The sequence below is a fragment of the Chenopodium album genome, chromosome 18 (assembly GCF_948465745.1).
Source record: "Chenopodium album chromosome 18, dcCheAlbu1.1, whole genome shotgun sequence".
Taxonomy (NCBI): Eukaryota; Viridiplantae; Streptophyta; class Magnoliopsida; order Caryophyllales; family Amaranthaceae; genus Chenopodium; species Chenopodium album.
In genome coordinates this window covers 26,499,682-26,520,796 of record NC_137851.1, presented here as the reverse complement: position 1 = coordinate 26,520,796, position 21,115 = coordinate 26,499,682, and the positions used below count along the sequence as shown (strand labels likewise).

The following is a 21,115-nucleotide window of genomic DNA, read 5'->3' as shown; positions in this document are numbered from 1 at the left end:
ATTGTGTGTGTTGGATCTAAATGATGGGCAATCGATAGATTAATTAATTTATTTATTTTTGTGAATGTATTTTCGTGAAATTGTTCTACAGTAGACCATATTAATCCATAATACGAAGTGTATACATACCATTAGGTTCTTTATATTGGTTATTTCAAAGTCTTTCGTTTAGTTTTTGTTCTACTTCTATTTATACTCTACATCAACCTTTTGCATCTGTTTTGTTTTTCTTTCACCATACTGAAATTATTTGCAACTCACGTTTTGGCAAGCGCTAATTTGTTTACACTTGGTTGACTTTCCCACAATTAAATAAATTGGGTGTTCAAATTACATCCATTAATGTTTATAATCTCTATTTTGTGATTTATTCTTTGTGAATTTGTTATGCTATCTAGTATTTGATATTTATGTTAAGAACCCATTCCGTGAACACTGCTATAAAATATATGGATCTAAATAGCACTGCTATAGAGTATGTGCCAAGTTTATTTTTAGGATCTAACATATATTATTATTGAGTAATATGCTTGAATAGTAACGTTGGTTAGTGGATTAATTAGTTCCTTAATTTTTTGAGTTAGGGCCTATTCACATTTACTGAACTGAGCTGAACGGAACTGAACTGAACTAAACTGATTGGAGCTGAACTGAACTGAGCTGAAATGAATATTTTATGAGAGAAGGAAATTAGGAGCTGAACCAAAATGAACTGAACTGATTGGAGCTGAACTAAACTGAACTAAAATTAAGTTGAAGTGTACAGGCCCTTAGTTGCGAGTTAGTATGAGTCAACAATAAGATAAATGTTAGTGGGTTTATTTCTTTTAAGCATATATTTTTTTTTCTCTGTTAGTGGAGTCATGCTCCTATTATCAAGTATTTAGTTGGCTTATTTCTAGCTTTGTTTCTTTTGTGATATTGGCCTATATAAGGCATTGAGTTTAATTTAATTAAATATGAAGCATTATCCTTTTTCTACTATATTATACTTTGCTTTGCTACTCCGTTATTCCAACAATTATAATTAGGATTAAGCTTATTTCATTGGGTTAAATTAATACTATGTATTAACAAAGATGCTTATATTTTATTGAATTTATTATTATGGATGTTATGTTATGATTTTGTATGACTATAATTTATAATATTTTCTTTTATAGCAATTTATGTCGAACCTGGCAAAACTTGAATTTGAGGCCCTTGATGTTACTAGAAAGAACTATTGTTTGATTATATTTAATGATTGCTCCTAGCAATTTAAATCATATTATATGCAATCTTAGTTTTTCATTTTACTTGGTATGAGGTACATATATTGCATTAATATACTACATATTTAGCTACTTGAAGAGGATAAATTTAATTAGAGTTTGTATACTATTTTTTAAATGAATAATTCAATTATCTGGTGATTGTGATATTAGTTGTACAATTAGTGAATTTACTTATAAATGCATGATGTTGTACTTTAATGATTACATCAATATTTACTGTTGATCACAAATCATGCTAGTATTTATTTAACGGTGAATTTAAACTATAGTCTCATTAGTCTGCATTGTGATGAGCTAATGATAATGACTATTACATGGTTACTTATAATTCGTATGAAATAGGTAAGACAATAAAGTAGTGTACTACTACTAACTTATAGGTTAATTCTCTATAATGGCATGCATATTCGTCTTAATTTTTTTGGACTATAAGTTTCAGATTTCGTTCATGTATATGTATAATAATTAATCTTAACTTGGTATCATGGTCGTATACTAATATCCTTATAAGTTGATAATATTATGAAGCATACTATATATATTATGTTGATTGATGTGTGATTAGATTCAATTATTGTATTATATGCCTACTTGAAATTGGATTATTGAAATGAAAGTAAATTGAACATGATGTGCGAACCTGAAATTTCTTAGATTTAATAAAGAGTATTCACACACATGGAGTCAAAGTTCCTTGAACTTATAAAGGGCCTACAACCGTTAAGAATAATACAATGAAATGTGCATGATCTACAAAGGTAAAACATGTTGCTTACCACTACATACTAATGAGATTATATAAACACAATGTCATGAAAAAAAAAATTACAATACTTTAGAAAAGTTGATATTATAGATACTACACTTTGGATGAGTATCAATGATTCATACATTACTAGATTCTTATTCCCAAAAATGAATGAAAAATAATTGTATGAGTGAGATAATGCATACATGTTTTTGTGATGAATATAATTCATGCAAAAGTTATACAATCTGCAAGTTAAACATAATTGCACAATATTTATTTGAGCAAGAGACAAAAGACATTGTGGGAAACTTACTTGTAAAATATATTTATTATTCCCATACTTTAATTTTGAGAATTTTCAATATAAAGATTCATTGTTGGACTATTTTTATACCCCCGTATGCAAGGATTGGGGGGAGATAGTGTTTATTACATTGTTTATATGTAATCCTTGCACATGAATAATTAAATATATTGATGGTTAGTTTGGTACATACACTGGCCTTAATATCAATGATTTATTTAATAGAGGTGGCCACATGATAATCAAATATTTAGAATGATACCATCCTGAAGATGGATATGAATAAATGTCATTACCTATATACTCGCTATAAATGTACATATTAAGTTGATGTCCTAGAAGGACAAGATCAGTTGCTATTGAAATTAGCACACCTGAAGTGTGATAATCCAAAGGTAATGATAAGAATCCTTGGAAGAGGGAATGAGCAATAATTGACAATGATAAATTTGAGAAAGTGACACATTTTGATGGATCTCCTGAAGAGATTAAAATGTGTTATGATTATATAAAGCACTCCAAAAGAGTATAAAATGTTGTCCAACAAAATTAGCATGTATCAAGATTACAATCAATGCTCTAGTGGAGTATGAGTATTAGTTAATTGTCTTGCCAATTGTAGAAAGAAACACATTGATGTACTTATATCACATCATACTCATGGCCATGCATAAAAGTATCTATAATAAGGTGATCACCAGTATTATAAAACTGACCATAATTTAAATACTAAAGGAAAAGTGATTGGATGTGATAATTAAAATTAGGCCATCCGGGGTTTAATATATAAATTCTCGTTATGAAAACTTGAAGTTTCATTTGATAATGAAAGAAATAATGTGCTGACACTTTCTCATGTTAAATATATGAAATAAATTAAATGGCAAGACATAACATTGAGATTGAGCTATATTTGGATTGTGCTTTTTAATAGTTTGTGTTAAAAGAAAGTTCAAGAAATAATATATTTTATTTTTCTGAATAATTGGTGACCAGAAGTTCACTAGAATAATTTATATGTTGACAAATATTAGGTGACCAGAAGCTTACCAAGTACAAGTTATAGGTGGAAATTTTAAGTAACTAGTTACTAGTATCATACTATCAATGTTTCTAGTGATCCCGAAGATCATCACCTAGTGGAATTACAGGAAAGTTTATGTTTAAATAACAATTCTCTTCATTGGGGCTATTGTATGTCAGCACATAAGAAATAGAATAAGAGAAAAAAAAAAAAAGACAACTGCATAATGCATAACCCCCTTTATATATTGATCTCTAGAAGAGAACAAAATTTCATTATTCTCCAGAAGAAATAGAAATTTGTTGAATATGATTATTCTACGAGATGAAATTTGTTGCACATAAATTTATATTCGAAGTTGATGAGGAATTGCCCCAATATTTGAGATATTTTACCAACTTAGGGGGAGAAGAATTGAACTAAGTTGGAAAAATTATAAAATTATAATTAGTTTATCCTTCTATTGATACTTTGTAAAGTTACATGCCAACTTTTGTGCAAGATATGTTTCACATCTATGATTTGATTTGTATTCAATTATGACTTATGTTGCAAAGTGTTGAAGATACATTTTGGTCATATTATGTGTATTCATTGAGATAAAAATCTTGTCAATTATATTTGAATCATTACACTTGAAGTGTAGGTTATATGTTTGGTTCCAAAATAAAGATATGATATATGGAAAGATAGTGCAGTTAACACTTTTAATGGTGTGATAGTATATAAATACCATAGTGTGTGAAATACCCCAAAAGTGGTATAGGTAGATATCTGAATTATCACAATAGATGGCCTATGATGTAAGAAAAGTTATGATGATGGTACCAATGAAAAATGCATTCAGATATCATTGTCAAAATAACATACAAATTTAAATTGTATCTTGAGGAATTAAATGATACCGGTATATGATGGAACCGATAAATAATATACATATGCAGAAGGAATGGACTTGTGAATAAGGGGTCAAAATATATGTCTATTTTGATGTTGACATGAAACTAAGATAATAAATCAAAAGTTTATCATAGACTAGTAGTCTAATTAGAAAATAGATTTCTGAAATCCACACTGTACAATGTTTGCATTTTTGAATCTTTCATTTATGTGCGTGTTTGAGTTTTAGATTTATGCATTACTCATTGTATGTATAGGATGTAGTTTGATGCATTACTCATCACACACACACACACACACACACACACACACACACACACACATATATATATATATATATATTGTTTAATATTTTATTATGAATTCTACATCTCATATTGCATGCATTAGTTCTATACAACAATTGTGTTATACGTGAATGTTTGTGGTATGATGAGTTTATAATTATGATGAAGGCTTACAAGAAGCATTTATACTCCGATGGGCTTATAATTGTGATGAAAATTTATATGATGACGATCCAATGACATCTTATGAATCATGCATGAAAAGTTCCCGAAGAACTTACATACAACATATTCAAATATCTAGCCCTTCAAATTCTATATTATGAAAAATGAGACAATGATGATATTGTTATCAAACTCAAGGATAGTATTGGTGACTAAGTAATTGAGATTTCAATCTGAAATTTAACCAAGTGAAAGTTAATCGATTTTGTATTCATTGGAAAACTCTCGTATTAAATGCAAAATGTCTAAAGAAGAATAGGAATGAGATATTATAGTAAAAATAATCTTCTTATGGTCCAGAAGAACTATGAGTAAAGTATATAATAATTACTTATGTTACATTATTACTAATTCATATAAGCTTAATAATGATATCAAGATATCACAAGTTGCCATAAATTATTAACAATACTTGATTATCAATAGTTACTTTTACGACCTCCAGAAGTAGGCATAATTTTGATGGTAAGGCAACAAAATTGTCATATAAGATAGTGGTAAATGCAAAATCGGTATTGTTCTCACAAGTATGCATAGATAAATGAAGATGCCTTATAGTGAAGATTTGAAGACTCAAGTTTGATCAGGGAGGACCAACTATCAAGGAATGTTATTCAGCTACAAGTGTGAAGTTACTAAGACATTGGATTCATTAAATTGGAAGATCTCAAGTTATGAATTCATTAGTATAACACCCTAGAAATTCCTTTCTTTAAAAATACATGTTTAAAACTTTAATTAGGAATATCTAAGACATTACCGCCACCGTGATAACGGCTAAGGCAACTATCAAAGACACACAGCGGAAGACTAATTTCAAACCCTTTCAAAACAAGTCAACTTAAAAAGTAAATCAACGAAAGTAAAGTCAAACCAAAGTCAAACGAAGTAAAATAAAATCAACCTACAACTTGGAACCATTATAGGCCCTTATTAAAACCAAACCAAATTCAAAACCTCTTTGTTAGTTACGCATAATAATATTATCATAAATAATTAAAGCGATAACACATCATAAACTTATGGAAACTAGCATGATACGCTCTTCACTCATGCCCATTCATGAATATGCTTCAACACCTGAAAAGCTTATCTCTACCTATTTCCACTACTCTCCATTAAATGGGTCATCATAGGGCCAAGATAAAGACAAGGCCAACAAACACACAAAACACACAATTAGCAAAGCTGAGTACATAAGCGTAATTAACACACTAACATACAATTTCCTAACAACACACTACTTACCTTGTTGCACCGGTTTTTCAAGCATACCACATTCAATAAAAATTCTCACTAGACACTAAATAATTTATTTAGCATTGATTACGCATCGAACGGGTTTCCCCCTAGCCTCCCCCAATAAATTGAGGTTACTGACACGGGAGCTAACCATGCCAGCATCAAAAACCACACATAGGTGGCGGAATTCCTGCGCATAATAATAAAAGGAATATACAGCGTCCTGTACTCCATTAGAAGTTATGGTTAAATATAAAACCCCATAACTCCCCCCATATGTTCATACTCAAGGTATATACGTTCCAAGAGTTTTGGTGCGTAATCTCTTTCACTTTACGTTATTTACCGATTATTGAACTTGCTGATGACTCTCAAACCATAATCATTCAATCAACAATAATTATTCAAACAATCAAATATATCAATTTAATTCTTGAATAATTAGTGACCACATAATATTTAATGTTGAACCCCTTTTTAATTCTACCTCGGTGCCAATGACACCTTAAACGCATAAAGCGCCACAAATCCTATCCCTCGGTGTTAAAAACACCTTAAGTGCATTAAGGCACCAACATACAATTTATTCCTCGTGTACATAGACACTTATATAGCTCCTTTCCTCATGCTTATAGCATCAATAAAAATTATATGAACCATAAATAAATTCTTTTTCAATATTCCAAACCAAATTAAACATTTAGTTTAATTAAACATGCTCTCTATCATGCCATAAATAAATATGTGGTTCATAAATAATATTCCAAACTATTATTTTCCATCCAATATTCCATCACAAATAAATCATGCTTCATAATCCAATCACCAATGACATCCAAATCATAATTTCCAAACCAAACCTAGCATGATACTACTTGAAATCAATTAAACACCTTTAGCATGCTACTACATCAATGTAATTATGCTAAGTACGCGAACGTACCTCAAATAAGCCCTTAAAATAGCCGATTACACTACAACAATTCCCGAATCAAGTCTCCTACATAAAGGGACAATAATACTATATTAATCCTCCTTGTATACACAATTTTCGGCAACTTAAATTAACTTTAGACTGCTTTAAAAAAATCTGAACATTATTTAAAAACCCCTAATTAAACTCCTTTTTAATGGGTAATTACACCCTTTTATTAAAATCACAATTATACTACTTTAAATAAAATTCCAGCATTTTAAACTAATCAAAAACCCTTTAAAACTCAAGGATAAAATTTAAAGCATAAAAAAAACTTCGTTAAAAATCAAAAACTGCCCGAAAATCATATTTAGAGGCTGAATTTGACCACTAGAGGATGGTGCTCATTACCAAAGGTAGTGAGTCTTTTTTAAAACATTGTTTCCACATGGAAAACACTACTTTTTTTTATCAAAATCGGATGAGTTCAGAACCTAATCGGGATTAAAACGGGATTAATATTAACGAATGAAAATCTAAGAATTAAAACACGAATTTACGTGTTCAAAATATTCTGGAAGTTAAACTAATCTGTAGTTATAATCACCAAAATTTCAAACATCATTACTATAAAAGCCCTAAATCAATTGTTCGTAAAAACCCTAAAATCGTGATTTTCAATAATTAAAAACGCTATGTTATAAAATTTACAAAATCTGAAAATTATGACATTTATAAAATCTGAAATTATAAAGTTTAATCATCAAAATACAACTTGATACTAATTAAATTAATTTCAAACAATAAAATCAAAACCCATAAATCAATAATTATAATTACACAAATTAATAAAACAAAGGAGAAAATAAGACTAACCTTTTTGTGTGGGAAATTTTTGGGGATTCATGGTGTATTTATAGAGTAGAGAGTGTAGGGTTAAATTTGGGCTTATAAAGATGTGGGCTTAAGTTATGGGTTTTGGAATAGGTTATTCCAATAGGAGTATGCTGGAATAATTTACATTGCCCAATAATTAATAAACGTTTGGCCCAAAATATATTTTACTTTTATAAAACCTTATATTTAAAATACTTTAACCATTTTAAACATTTAATTAAAATACTTGAGCCCTTAACAATACATTTTATTAATACTTAAATACTTTATAAAAATACATAAAAATACGGGGTATTACAATTAGGGGGAGAAAATACGCGTTGCACTCTTTTTCCATTAACTATGGTTTTGTCCCACATTGGGTTTTCCTGATGAGGTTTTAAACGAGGCAGCATGCCAAGGCGTATTACGAAAGTGTTGTACTTATTATAATTGTAATTATTATTTGCCCATAGTGCTTAATATACACTTTTAAAATGCTTAATTATATATTTAGTTATAAGAAGAAAAAATGATACCATATTATTTTTAAAACACTCACTCTTTCATTATAGTTCATGCTTCATTTCATTGTATACCATTATAAGAAGAAAAAATGTATATTATGGTTATACTTTGTCTACAATATAAAATATTTTTATTTTTATTTAGTTACAAATACGTAGTATAATGTAGAATATATAATAATAGTAAAATTACCGTGCATGGCACAGAACTTAATCTAATTATTGAAAAAATAATTACTCTGTAATTCTAATCCAATTTTACCTTGACAACCTGTGCATAGCAAAAGGCTATTCACTTAATTGATGAACTTTCGATACCATAATAGCCATTCAATTAGAAAACACATGAGAAATAATAAATGGGCACGCCATCTGAATTGACTATGTAATCTTCATTGTCATGGTTACTCATAGATGACGACTTCAATATGTTGGTTCTTTTTGGTACATAATTACATGCAAAATTGCGTTTACTGACCTAGTAATCTCAAATATGCATTACTCATTTTGTGTGTTACGTAGAATATGTTGTCAGCCTAACATTTTCCTTTCATTCTAGATTCTAGAAGTTCTAAGTTCGCCTTCAAGATTGTTGACAAACAATTTTCTTTCAATTTTTCTCATTTAACCGAATTTTCTACCTAAAAAAACAAATACTTCCCCCTTTTCCTTAATTCTAATTCACCAACTAAAGTATTAATATACATCTACTAGTACAAATTAATATAATATTTTACACTAGAACATTTTGGTAAACAACTAATTAGTCAAACCATTAAGCAAATCAAACAAACTAACTCAAATAACTTTATAAAATCCCTCAACCATTTAACAACACAAAATTATTCCACAATACCCAAAACTTAGCAATCAATTACGAACCAAAGAAGATATGGTACTAAAGAGGAGTAGAGAAGAAAACTACAATGTAGAAAGCACACTAGCTATGGCAAACTACTTAATGATGTTATCACAAGGGCTAAAGACCGCAACCGTGACACACAATGAAGGTCGTGTATTCGAGTGCACAACATGTAACCGTAAGTTCCCTTCATTCCAAGCCTTAGGAGGGCATAGGGCTAGCCATAAGAGGCCTCGAGCAACAAGCAACGGCCATAACCACGATGACAATGATCGCTCGATAGATCATACGATTAAGGGAAAGCCAAAGATGCACAAGTGTTTAATTTGTGGAGTAACGTTTCCATTAGGGCAAGCTCTAGGAGGTCATATGATGCGGCATAGAGCTGCCCTTAGTGAGTCTTTACGCCCTTCTCTTTCTCATCTTTCTTTATCTTTGTCAAGTTCTACAAGTTATGATTGTGCAATTGGGATTAAGAGAAACGGTGGAAGTGTTTTGAGTTTGGATTTGGATTTGGATTTGAATTTGACTCCTCAAGAAAATGGATTATTGAAGATGAAGACCGTTCCTCCTATTTTTGCTTGATTATTTTATTTGTTAATCATTGTATCTAGAAAGTACACTTATTCTTTAATTTTGGTTGATTTTATTGTGTTAACGAACTAATCTTGGACAAATTTGTCAACTACTACTTGGCAAACTTGTCTACATGTAAATTACTACTCCTATCATTTTTGTTTTTTTGAATTACTATTTATTAATGAATTAAATCATACAAGTAATAATTACTATTGCTACAACCTAATATAGTTCCCGCCAAAAACAAAAAAACCTCTACTATAGTTTTCATTGTTGTTAGTCTACAAGTGACATCATAATAGATATTAATGCATTTAATTAGAACTTTTAAATTAAGTACTGCCTCGAATATTTTTGTGGCCCAAAACGAAAACTTTAAAGGACCCTAAGCAATGGAGACGTATTTCATAAAGAAGAATATTTTTTGTGTGGTCAGGGTTACTCGAGTTACTTTGTCAAGGTTTACTCGAGTTACTTCTGAACGAGTAATCCCTTGTAAAATTTGATAAAGGCTCAAAGCTTGCCCTTGTTCATTCATTCAATCATCTATGTATATTACATTAGTTTCCCTAAAATATATCAAAAGATATTGAAGATATCACAACCTATAAACTAGGAAACTAAATATATGATAATTATGATAATAATATGATAATATTTTCCTAGTAATCCCTTGTAAAATTTGATAAAGGCCCAATCCGAACCACGCCATCCTGCAAGGTTAATTCACTATCAAATCGGAGTAAAATGCCTTGCTCGGGAGTTCCCTTCAAATATCTAACAACTCGTAGAGCTGCCTCCCAATGTTCAGTTCTTAATTTATGCATGAACTGCGACAAAATATGGACCGAATAGGCTAAATCTGGCTTAGTGACGGCAAGATATATCAACCGATAACAAGTCTGCGATACGACTCCGGATCAGAAAGAAGAGGACCACTATCTGGACCAAGCTTGTGGTTCTGCTCCATAGGAAAGCCAATTGGCTTGGATCCCAATAATCCTGCTTCTCAAATGATGTCAAGAGTATATTTTTTTTAACACAAAAACAAGCCCGAAGGGCTACAAACAACCTCAATGCCCAAAATATATTTTAGAGTTTCAAGATCTTTCATATGAAAACAATCACTAAAATATGCTTTAAAAGCCCTTAAAGCAGCGGAATTATTGCCAGAAATAATCAGATCATCCACATACACTAGGATATTAATTTGGACAGAACCCTTTGTGTAAGTAAATAAGGAATAATCAGAATACGATTGTAGAAAATCGTACGCCTTCAAAGATGACATTAGTTTGGCAAACCAACATCGAGGAGCCTATTTTAGGCCATATAAGGATTTTCTAAGGTGACATATCTTATTAGGATGAGAGGATTCAAAACCCGGAGGGAGTTTCATGTACACTTCCTCGTCAAGATCTCCATGAAGGAAAGCGTTATGAACATCCATTTGATGAAGCTCCTAATTTTTAGAAGCTGCAATGGCAAGAAAGGCATGAACAGTGACCATTTTTGCGATCGGGGCAAATGTTTCAGTGTAGTCGATACCCTCCCGTTGGTGGTTTCCAAAAATGACTAATCTAGATTTTAATTGTTCAATAGTTCCATCAGAGTTGTATTTGATCCAATACACCAACTAACTACCAAGAGCACGTTTTCCAGGAGGAAGATCTTCCATAGTCCAAGTTCCATTATTTTCAAGCGCCTCTATTTCCTTTTTCATAGAGTCTCTCCAACCTGCATCTTTCATAGCCTCCTTAAAAGAGTGAGGCTCTTTATTGGAAGTAACAGTTGCAATTTTCTTCCAGTAATGCAAAGAAAAATTGTCATAATTTATATAATGTGCTATAGGATAAGGCGTACCTGAGGGATGCGTTGGAAAAGAAGTGTTAGGGGATTTAGTAGATGCATATTTTGTGAGAATATTGTGTGTCACATAGTCGCGTAACAAAACCGATGGAAACTTTTCCCTCAAGCCACGACCCAATTCCTCTTCTTAAGTAACTTGGGATTGTTCGACATTTGTAATAGTAGAGGAGTGCGGAGATGCAACCCGGTCCGCACCCTCCCTGCGGCCAACAGTTGTGTGCCGTGAGGTACCCGCGATGCCTTCTGCTTGGTCACGGCTGTGCTGCTCAATTGGCAGTCTATCTCCTGCGAGCTGGGTAATGGTAGTACCTGCTGCCTGGTCAAGGTTGAGCTGCCCAGTGGGCGCTCTTTCACCAGCGGGCTGGGCAGTGGCGCCAATCCCGGCATCAACTCCCACACCCACATCATCTTATCCAATATTATAGTCAACCACAGTAGCTTGCTGATACGCTTGATTGTCAATACAAAGCTCATTAAAATCACAGTCCACCTTGACATTCATAGGTACAATGTTTTCCGGAACAATGTTGGAAGAATGCGGATCAAGAAACGGAAACACATCATCAAAAAATTTAACATCACGAGAGATAAAAATTCTTTCTTGTCAAGGTCAAATAAATTCCATCCTTTCGTCCTAAAAGTATATCCCAAAAAAAATACATTTTCGGCTTCTACTTGCAAATTTATCCCTTCTTGATTTTTGGTTATGAGCAAAACAAAGACAACCAAAGGTTCGAATGGTGGTAGAGGAAGTAGATGTGTCAAACAAAATTTCATATGGAGTCTTATTATTCAACAAAGGAGATGGAGTACGGTTAATTAAATGAGCGGTTGTAAGAACACTCTCTCCCCAAAAATAAATAGGTAAATTAGCTTGAAATCTCAAAGCTCTCCCTACATTTAAGATGTGTTTGTGTTTTTTTTCAACCCTCCCATTTTGTTGTGGAGTCCCCAAATCTTGAGAAAAGACAACCTTGGAGGTTTTTTCGTTCGTAATTCATATGGAGTCTTTTTTACTGCTTTTGACGAAGCACGGTTCAGTGTTAGTACCGCGGTTAGAAGTACGTGTCCCCAGAAAGAGATAGGAAGATCACTAAGACCCACTGTTGATCGTACCATGTCTAGCAAGGTTCGATTTCTCCTTTCGGATACTCCATTCCATTGTGTAGTTCCTGGAGGTGTCAATTATGAAAGAATACCATGTTCTTTCAAGTGGTCGTCGAATTCATAGCTCAAATATTCACCACCTCGATCCGATCGAAGGGCTTTGATTTTCTTGCCAATCTGGTTTTCAACTTCACTCTGAAATTCTTTGAATTTCTCAAATGATTCAGATTTGTTCGACATAAGGTAGACATATCCATATCTACTATAGTCGTCCGTGAAGGTGATGAAATATCAATAACCATTCCTTGTGGGTGAGCTTATTGGTTTGCATACATCGGTGTGTATTAGGCTCAATAAGTCACCTGCCCTTTCTCCCAACTTGGAGAATGGCTGCTTTATCATCTTGCCTAATAAGCATCCGTCACAATTCTCAAATGATTGTAAATCAAATGAGTCAAGAATACTTTCATGTAGAAGTTTCTTGATGCGCTTGATGTTAATGTGGCTAAGATGACAATGCCACAAGTATGTCTAATTTGACTCAACGCTCTTAGGTCTTTTGGTGGTATCATTAACATTATAAACATGTTTGTCTAAAGAAAGCACATAAAGACCATTTTCAGAATGTGTGGTACCATATAAAACATTATCGAGATAAACTGAACATGTATTGTCTTTTACTCGAAATTCAAATCCTTTGGCATCCAACGCCGAAATTGAAATGATGTTTTTGGTAACGTTCGGAACATGATAACAGTCTAGAACTAGCCCGTAGGGCAAAGATAAACTGAGAGTTCCCACGGATACGGCTGCAATTCTGGCTCCATTGCCGACCCGGAGTTAAACCTCTCCTTTCTGTAGCCTTCTAGTTTTCCTTAGTCCCTGAGAATTGGGACAAAGGTGTGAGCCACATCCGGTATCTAATACCCATGATGCTGTGCTTGCGAAGTTTAAGACTATAACAAAAATACCTGATCTAGAAGCAACGGTTCCGTTGTTCTTATCTTCCTTGAATTTGAGGCAATCTCTCTTCCATTGTCCTTTCTTCTTGCAATAGAAACATTCGAAATCAGAGTTTTAAGAGGCTACCTTCTTGTCCTTGTGGTCCTTGGTAGCTTTTGACTTAGGTGAAAAAGTCTTTTTACCCTTCCCCTTAAAGCATTTCTTCTTATTGCCCGAGCGCTTGAATGACTTGCCCTTATTGACCATAAGCATATCATGCTTCCCCTCATTCTTGAGCGTTTGCTCGGCTTGCTTCAACATACCATGGAGCTCGGTGAGAGTTTTCTCCATGCTGTGCATATTATAGTTCATCTTGAACTAAACATAGCCTTTGTGCAGCGAATGGAGAATGATGTTAATTTCCATCTCGATCGAATACCCCGCATAAAGCCTTTCCATGTTCTCAAATAAACCATTCATTTTGAGTACATGCGGGCTGACTAGCTCTCTTTTCTTGAGCTTGCACTCAAGGATCTGCTTGTGGGTTTCAAACTTTCAGTTCGAGCTTGCTCTTGGAACATATTCTGAAGTTTAGAAATGATCTCAAAAGTCGTCTCCTTCTCAAAGAAAGTCTTTTGAAGGTTGGGAGACATTGTGGCCAACATGATGCATTTGACATCCCGAATGGAAGTTTGCCATCGGTTTAGGGAAGCCTGAGTGACTTTTTCATTGGGAGTCTCGGAAATTTCCTCATCAAGGACGTATTCCTTTTGCTCTTGCATGAGAACTAGACGCAAGTTCCTTTTCCAATCAAGAAAATTTGGCCCACTCAGTGTCTCCTTGTCGAGAATTGAGCGTAATGAAAATTGGTTATTTGAGTTATTCGCAGAAATGTTCTACAATTGAAAGAATTTGAAATGAAAAACCATTCATGAAATAATAAATTTGAAATTTAATGCATTCATGCAATTTTTAATCTTAATAAGCGTTTTATCCACACATTATATTTGTCCCCATTTGGCGAGAATAAAACGATTCCAAGATCTAAAGAATCAATGAGTGATTAAGCATGCTTTGGTTTGTCTTAAAACTTATTATTCTAAGGTAAGCAACTCCTTGCTAATAGCTCTAAGCTATTCTTGGTTCGACAATAAGTCGCATCTAATGCTTTATGACGTTTATCTCCATTGCCACGATATCTAAGGACTCCGTACTGATATCGTTGAGTTTAACAAAAATCAACATGTATGCCCGGTATACCTTACGTCCTTAGGAAAAAGGTGATGCCTCTCTTTGGCATAGCCCATTGCAATTCTCATTAGTTCGATAAGTGTTATTTTGGAATGGCAAGTTTGACTTAATTTATTAGGGACCTAGGGTTTCTATGTTAGTTGATTTAAGTGAACTTAATTAATCATCGTAACATTCGAAATCCTAAACATGCATCTAACATATCATTCATATATAATTTAAACATTAATATATATCGAAAACAGAAGTAAAAGATGCATTTGCCAACTAGCATGACCCCTTGAATCTTCAAGTCTTCAAGGGTCTTCATTGATTTCAACTTTAAGGCTTCGTCTTCAAATAAACGCCATCTTCAAGACATCACCATCATTTATACAACTATTAGTAACTACGACTAGGACTAATCTAAATATTAAGGTACAAAAATACGCAGCAGTTCGCAGACTGTATTTAGATTTACAAAAATACATAACGGATCGCAGTCCGTATTTTCTATCCTAATCAGGCTCCACTAGCTGCCACTTTCATAAAACTGTGAGAGAATATACATTCCATTCATCCATTTCACTATATGTGAATGGCCCATGCATTTTACAACGAAAACAAGTAATAATGCAGGATTACACGTAAACTAGTAACTAATTAAGGTGGTTAATCCGATTAACACGCCTAATTAAAACTAGTCGAAGTTGTAATCAATTATGTGATTAAACGCAATAAACAATGAAGCTCCCACTAAATTCAACATCCATCTTAATTAATCCGATTAATTAAGCCAATAAACCCATAATTTTGCAAATAAAATATTTTGCAAATGTCACTCATAACCCAAGGCCTAGCCTCCATTTTTAATTAAAATAATTTAAACACAATTAAAATAATTAAATCGGAAAAACGTAAAAAAATGCAAATATGCAAAGCCGACCGCACGCAATTGGCATGCGCACCTAGACTAGCTAGGCGCGTTATTGCTAGCCGCAGCAACTGCCTTGTAGCTAGGGCTATGCGGCATGGTGCGTGTGCTCGCACCTCAGCAACGCAGCACATGCTAGGTTCTCCCGCTGGCATCCTAGTAGCGTTCGCTTCGTGCTGCTCGGTGCGAGGCTACACGCACTTAGCTTACTAGCCCCTCCAGGCACCAAGCGCACAAATGCAGCACCAAGCATGCAGCCCCCACGCACACCATGCTCGAGCAGCGCCCAGCAGAGGCATCACCCCGCACCCCTTGGCAACCACATGCGGGCTACGTAAGCAGCCCATCTAGCCGAGGGGTTTTGCATGGGTTGAGTAGTTCGGTTTGCTTGGTCTTGCCAAGGGATTTTTATCCCGATTTTGTGTGACATATATCATTAATTCTAAATTAATTTCAGAACTTATTTTGGGCAAAAATGAAAAAATAAAATAAGTTTGACTCAAATAAATTCAATTTCAAGTGCATAACCAATATAATTTCAAGAACCAATCTTTAAATAATTTTTGTTTAACTTGATGCTACAAAATGATAAGGGCTAACCTCATAATTAATTTAACCATACATAAATTAACAATGATTTTTGACAAAATTAAAAGAATTTGGAAATATGAACTCAACCATTCAACAAAAATTCCAACATCAACTTGTGCATACTTGAAAAAATTACATCTTCCAATATGAAGACTAATTACATTTCATTCACAAGTTAGAAACTTTATGACTTTAATCAACTTGGATAAATGATTAATTAAAGAAATTTTAATTAACAATCATGGAATCTAGTAATATATAAAGTTCCCATCACTTAAAATCATTAAAAATTAGAACTTTAATACTTGAAAACTTAAAACACAAACTTTTTCACACACAAAGCAATTAATTTGCAATTTGTGAAAAAAACAAGCCTCCTATTCAAACACTAATTATAACTTTATAATAATGCTAAAAATAGGCTTATATATGTAGTAGGTTAATAATAATAACCATACATATAATAAACAATTAATATGCCATTAAACAAACAAGGTTTAAAGATTTAAAATTTTTTGATAAAACGAAAAAAGCCTCGAAAATAGTGTTTTCGAGCAGAATTTGGCTTCTGGACAACCCTAAAAGGATCAAAAGTGTTCCAGAATTATGTTTCCACCAAAAATTCACTAGTATTAGGTCAAAATCTGGGTTCTGGAGCCAAACTTTGATTTAAAATCGAGAATAAAATAAACAATAAAACGAGCTTCTAACCTAATTAGCAAGCATGCATGACCAGAAATTTAAAGCCATTTAAATCACCTTGAAAAATAGTTATAAAAATTTGAATGAGCGAGCCTCCGATACTGTTGTTGGGTTTCATGATGTCCAACACCACGTGGAATCAAACCCGACCCCAAGACCCGCACATAAATAAATATAACCAAACAAGCATATTAATTAAAGACATAATTAATTACATATTTAATAAAGAGAGAGAAAGACGATTTTACCCTTGTAGCGTACTTCGCTCCTTATAAAGCTCGTACTTGAAAAGCTACTCGAGTTTTGCAAATGCGAGAACTCCTACAAAGTCCACCTACAAGCACGACCCAAACGGCCCCTACCCGGAGCTTAGCCGGGGCTAGACTAAAAGAACTTAGAGTATTACGAGCGAAAGTGTTCACGCTTTTGGTGATCCTTTCAAACTCATAACTCAAAGTGGAATTTCTCAAATCCCAAAGCTTGGTATTTATAGAGAAAATCCCATGAACATTCCTCTCTCCTACTAATGTGGGAGAGTTGGTAAAATTCCTTTTTCTATTTTAATTTAAATCAAAAATTAAAAGAAAAAGGCAATGCAATCAAGAATCAACAAGTGGCATAGCAAGAGAGGAGTAGGTGAGGACCACCAAGCGGAGGGGACAATTTCCTTCCTCCCCAAGGCTCCTCACAAAACCGCCACACACAAGGCATCGGCTAACAGCCGTGCGCTAGTTGGCGCTGCCAGCCTTAGCCGCCAAGGCTGCCCAACTGGCTGCCTGGCCCCTTGCCTAGGCCTGCCAGCTGGTCGCATGGGCAAGCCGCGCATCAATGCGGGCTACTGGACGCTATTGCTTGCTGACATGCGTGCAAGACCATCAAGCCATGCTTGCTTGTTGCGGGCTGCTTGTGCGAGGCGCTATTGTGCGAGCTGTGCGACGCTAGAAAAAGCTAGCAAGGCCTAGCATGTTGTTGGCCTACTAGCGCTGCTAGCTTGCTAGCGTGCTAGCATGCAATGCCCGCACCAGCCAGCGCTGCTAGCAGCCTCGGCTAGGTGTGGCGCCCATGCTAGCAGCCATGCCCCTAGCACTCGGTTTGCTCGGGGCATTCCGATGCCAGGGGTATTTACTACTTATTGATTGCTTGATCTTACTGTCGCGTCGTTTCATAAATCTTACTTGACTTGAGACGCTCGGTTTTGATTTTCCTAGCTCGATATCCGACATCTATGCTCTTAATACTCTAATGTCTCATTAATTCCTTTCGGATTAATTCGTCATCACGGATCGGTTACTTGATTGGGTGTGACCCATAGGGTTCAGTCAAGATTAAGCTGTAACATTAATTGTACATTAATATTACTGATTGGAAGCGGCCTCCAGCTAGGCATTCCGATCACTTGACCTCACTGAATAATTAGCTTTATAATAATTCTGAACCCTCTATCGGAATAATACACTTGTTCGAAGGACACCATTCCTTTCACTTAAGTAACCCACATGACCGAGTAACTCGAGTAACCCCGAGCACACGGTGTGACCAACCAAATAAAAAAATTTGCCTTAAATACTGCATCGACAAAATATTTCACGAATTTCATATTAAAACTCGAATTGATGGATGTGTTTTTAGCCACTATACTTGATATGAGAGAAAGAGGAGAGGGTATGATCGTGGGTTTAATTATATTATGAATAATATATGGGGAAAAATGATAAACATTTAGTAAAAAATTCCAATACAAATTTTCATATATGTGACTGACCACACCATGTGGTCGGAATTATTTATTCAGGGTTTACTCGGTTGGTCAAGGGTTACTTATTCAGAGGTTGTTCGGTCGATCATGGGTTATTCGGTCGATCAGGGGTTACTCTAACACAGAAAACACGTTAAGCGACTAAGTAACCCCAAAATAAGTAACCCCTGATCGAATGAGTAACTTCTAAATAAGTAACCCCAGTCACACTGTGTGGTTAGCCACATGCCATATTTATTAAATTTGGGAAATGAGAAATTAGGAAGTAAATGAGGTAGGAGAATAAGGGAAAGGTTTCATAAAGGAATTCATCGAACAAATTGAAGAAGAACAAGAAGAACGGTAGAATGTAACTAATTTTAACTTTTTACTTAGTTTTATTTATTTATTTATTTATTAAAATAATTTTCTATGTTTAAAAATGAAGGAGATTTTTTTAAAAAAATCTACCCCTCGACTCAAGGCTCTCCTTCTATTGGGTGTTAAGTGCCAAATATTACACCTTGTTCCTTGTAGTTATTGCACAAACAATTGCATAACGAGGGGCAATAGTATAATAACACGTAGATGCATATCCTAAATTTGAAGTAGTATCATTGAATGACCAAATAGTACCATTGGGTGAAAATATAAATAGTACCATTGAATATTTAGTAGTACTGTGTATGTATGTATGTAATGGTACTAAATATGCATTCAGTGGTACTAAGGACCTGTTCTCTTTAGCTTAATTTCAGTTCAGTTCAGTTCACCTCAGTTCAGTTTAGTTCAGCTCAGTTTAGTTTAGTTCACTTCTTAATTTCCTTCTCTCATGCAAACAATTCAGTTCAGCTTAGTTTAGTTCAGTTCAGCTCAATTCAGTTCAATGCAGTTCAGTTCAGCTTAACTCAGTTCAGCTCAGTTCAATAAATCAGAACAAGCCCTTACTATGTGCAAATATAATATCACTAAATAACCGAAGGTATTATATAATGTTTCAGTGGTATAATTAAAAGTGATCCCACTTACCTATTTCTCTCCTCCTTTCTCTCTTTTGAATGTGCTTTTCAATATTTTAGTATTTATTACGTATTTGCAAATGCATAACAATAGAGCTCTTTCCCACAATAATGTTGGGAAAAACTCCAATTCTCTAAATACAGTCCCCTTTTTTTTATTATTCCCACATTACCGTCTACGTAAGCAAGTTCAAGAAAATCGATTTTTTTTACCAGTTCAGTGATAAACCGCCACTTGAAGTAGCGGTTTCAAGTGGAGGTTTATCACTTCAAGTGGCGATTTTCTTTATTACAAACCGCTACTTCAAGTGGTGGTTTCTACTGTATAATTTTTTCTTATAAAATTCGTAACTACAATAGATCATTTAAACCTGTAAAAAGTTCAATTTCAATTTGCAAAGCAACCAAATCACACACACTCCAATCTCATCTACCATAATGAGAATAAATTATCAACAAGCATTGTTTGATCTAAAATCCAATCATAATTCAAGTAACTTTACTAACAATGTCCATTAACTAAATGCCAATCAACATTTGCAAAATATGTATAATAATGTTAGCAAAACAATCTCAATCTCTACACCTAACTTGTATGTTGCTTCTTCCCAAGAAGTGATGACGAAGATGGCGAAGCAGACCCGTCCTCTGGAATGTCATGTAGAGCAACTCCACTCCGAGAGTTAGTAGCTCGGCGTCGAACTCTGTTACAATGGCGCTGCACCAGTGGAGGAGATGTGACAATAGTATGCTGAGGTGTAGGAGTAGCTGCTATAGGTGTTATAAGGGGTGGCGGAGGGGAAGGAGGACGAATAGAAGGAGAAGAAGGATTACAAAGTGTAGCTGTTGTAGTAGGAGCAAGAGTACGTAAGGGAGGTCACATAATAGGAGGAGAAGGAGTACAAAGTGTAGGTCTCACAGTAGGAGCAGGAGTACGTAAGGGAGGTCTCACAATAGGAGAGGGTGCATGAAAGGCACGTGAAGTTTGACCACCATGATGAGGTGGTGGTCTGATCGGTCGAGTGTGCACAAAAGAAGAAGATAACACTTGAGGTTGCTCAATGAGGCGTGAATGTCCAACCCTAGATAAGCTGTGGCCACAAAATGTAGTAAGACTCCATATGGTCTCTAAGGCAAAAGGTAAAGCCTTGTCTGTAGGCAAATCAGAAATGGTCTATGTAGCTCTACATAGCCTCGTGTGCATTTAAGCAACTGC

At 34.3% G+C, this 21,115-nt stretch overlaps 1 protein-coding gene across 1 annotated transcript; it reads left to right on the top strand.

Annotated features, from left to right (window-relative positions):
• Positions 1 to 9,221: 9,221 nt before the first annotated feature.
• Positions 9,222 to 9,776, top strand: LOC145592014 (zinc finger protein ZAT7-like). Its single transcript, XM_081648482.1, has one exon. The coding sequence runs from the start codon at positions 9,222 to 9,224 to the stop codon at positions 9,774 to 9,776; it is 555 nt and encodes a 184-aa protein (XP_081504608.1).
• Positions 9,777 to 21,115: the final 11,339 nt, after the last annotated feature.

Bases quoted from the DNA above. Each gene is read 5' to 3' on its own strand.
- LOC145592014 (XM_081648482.1), top strand. From the start codon at position 9,222: ATGGTACTAAAGAGGAGTAGAGAAGAAAACTACAATGTAGAAAGCACA.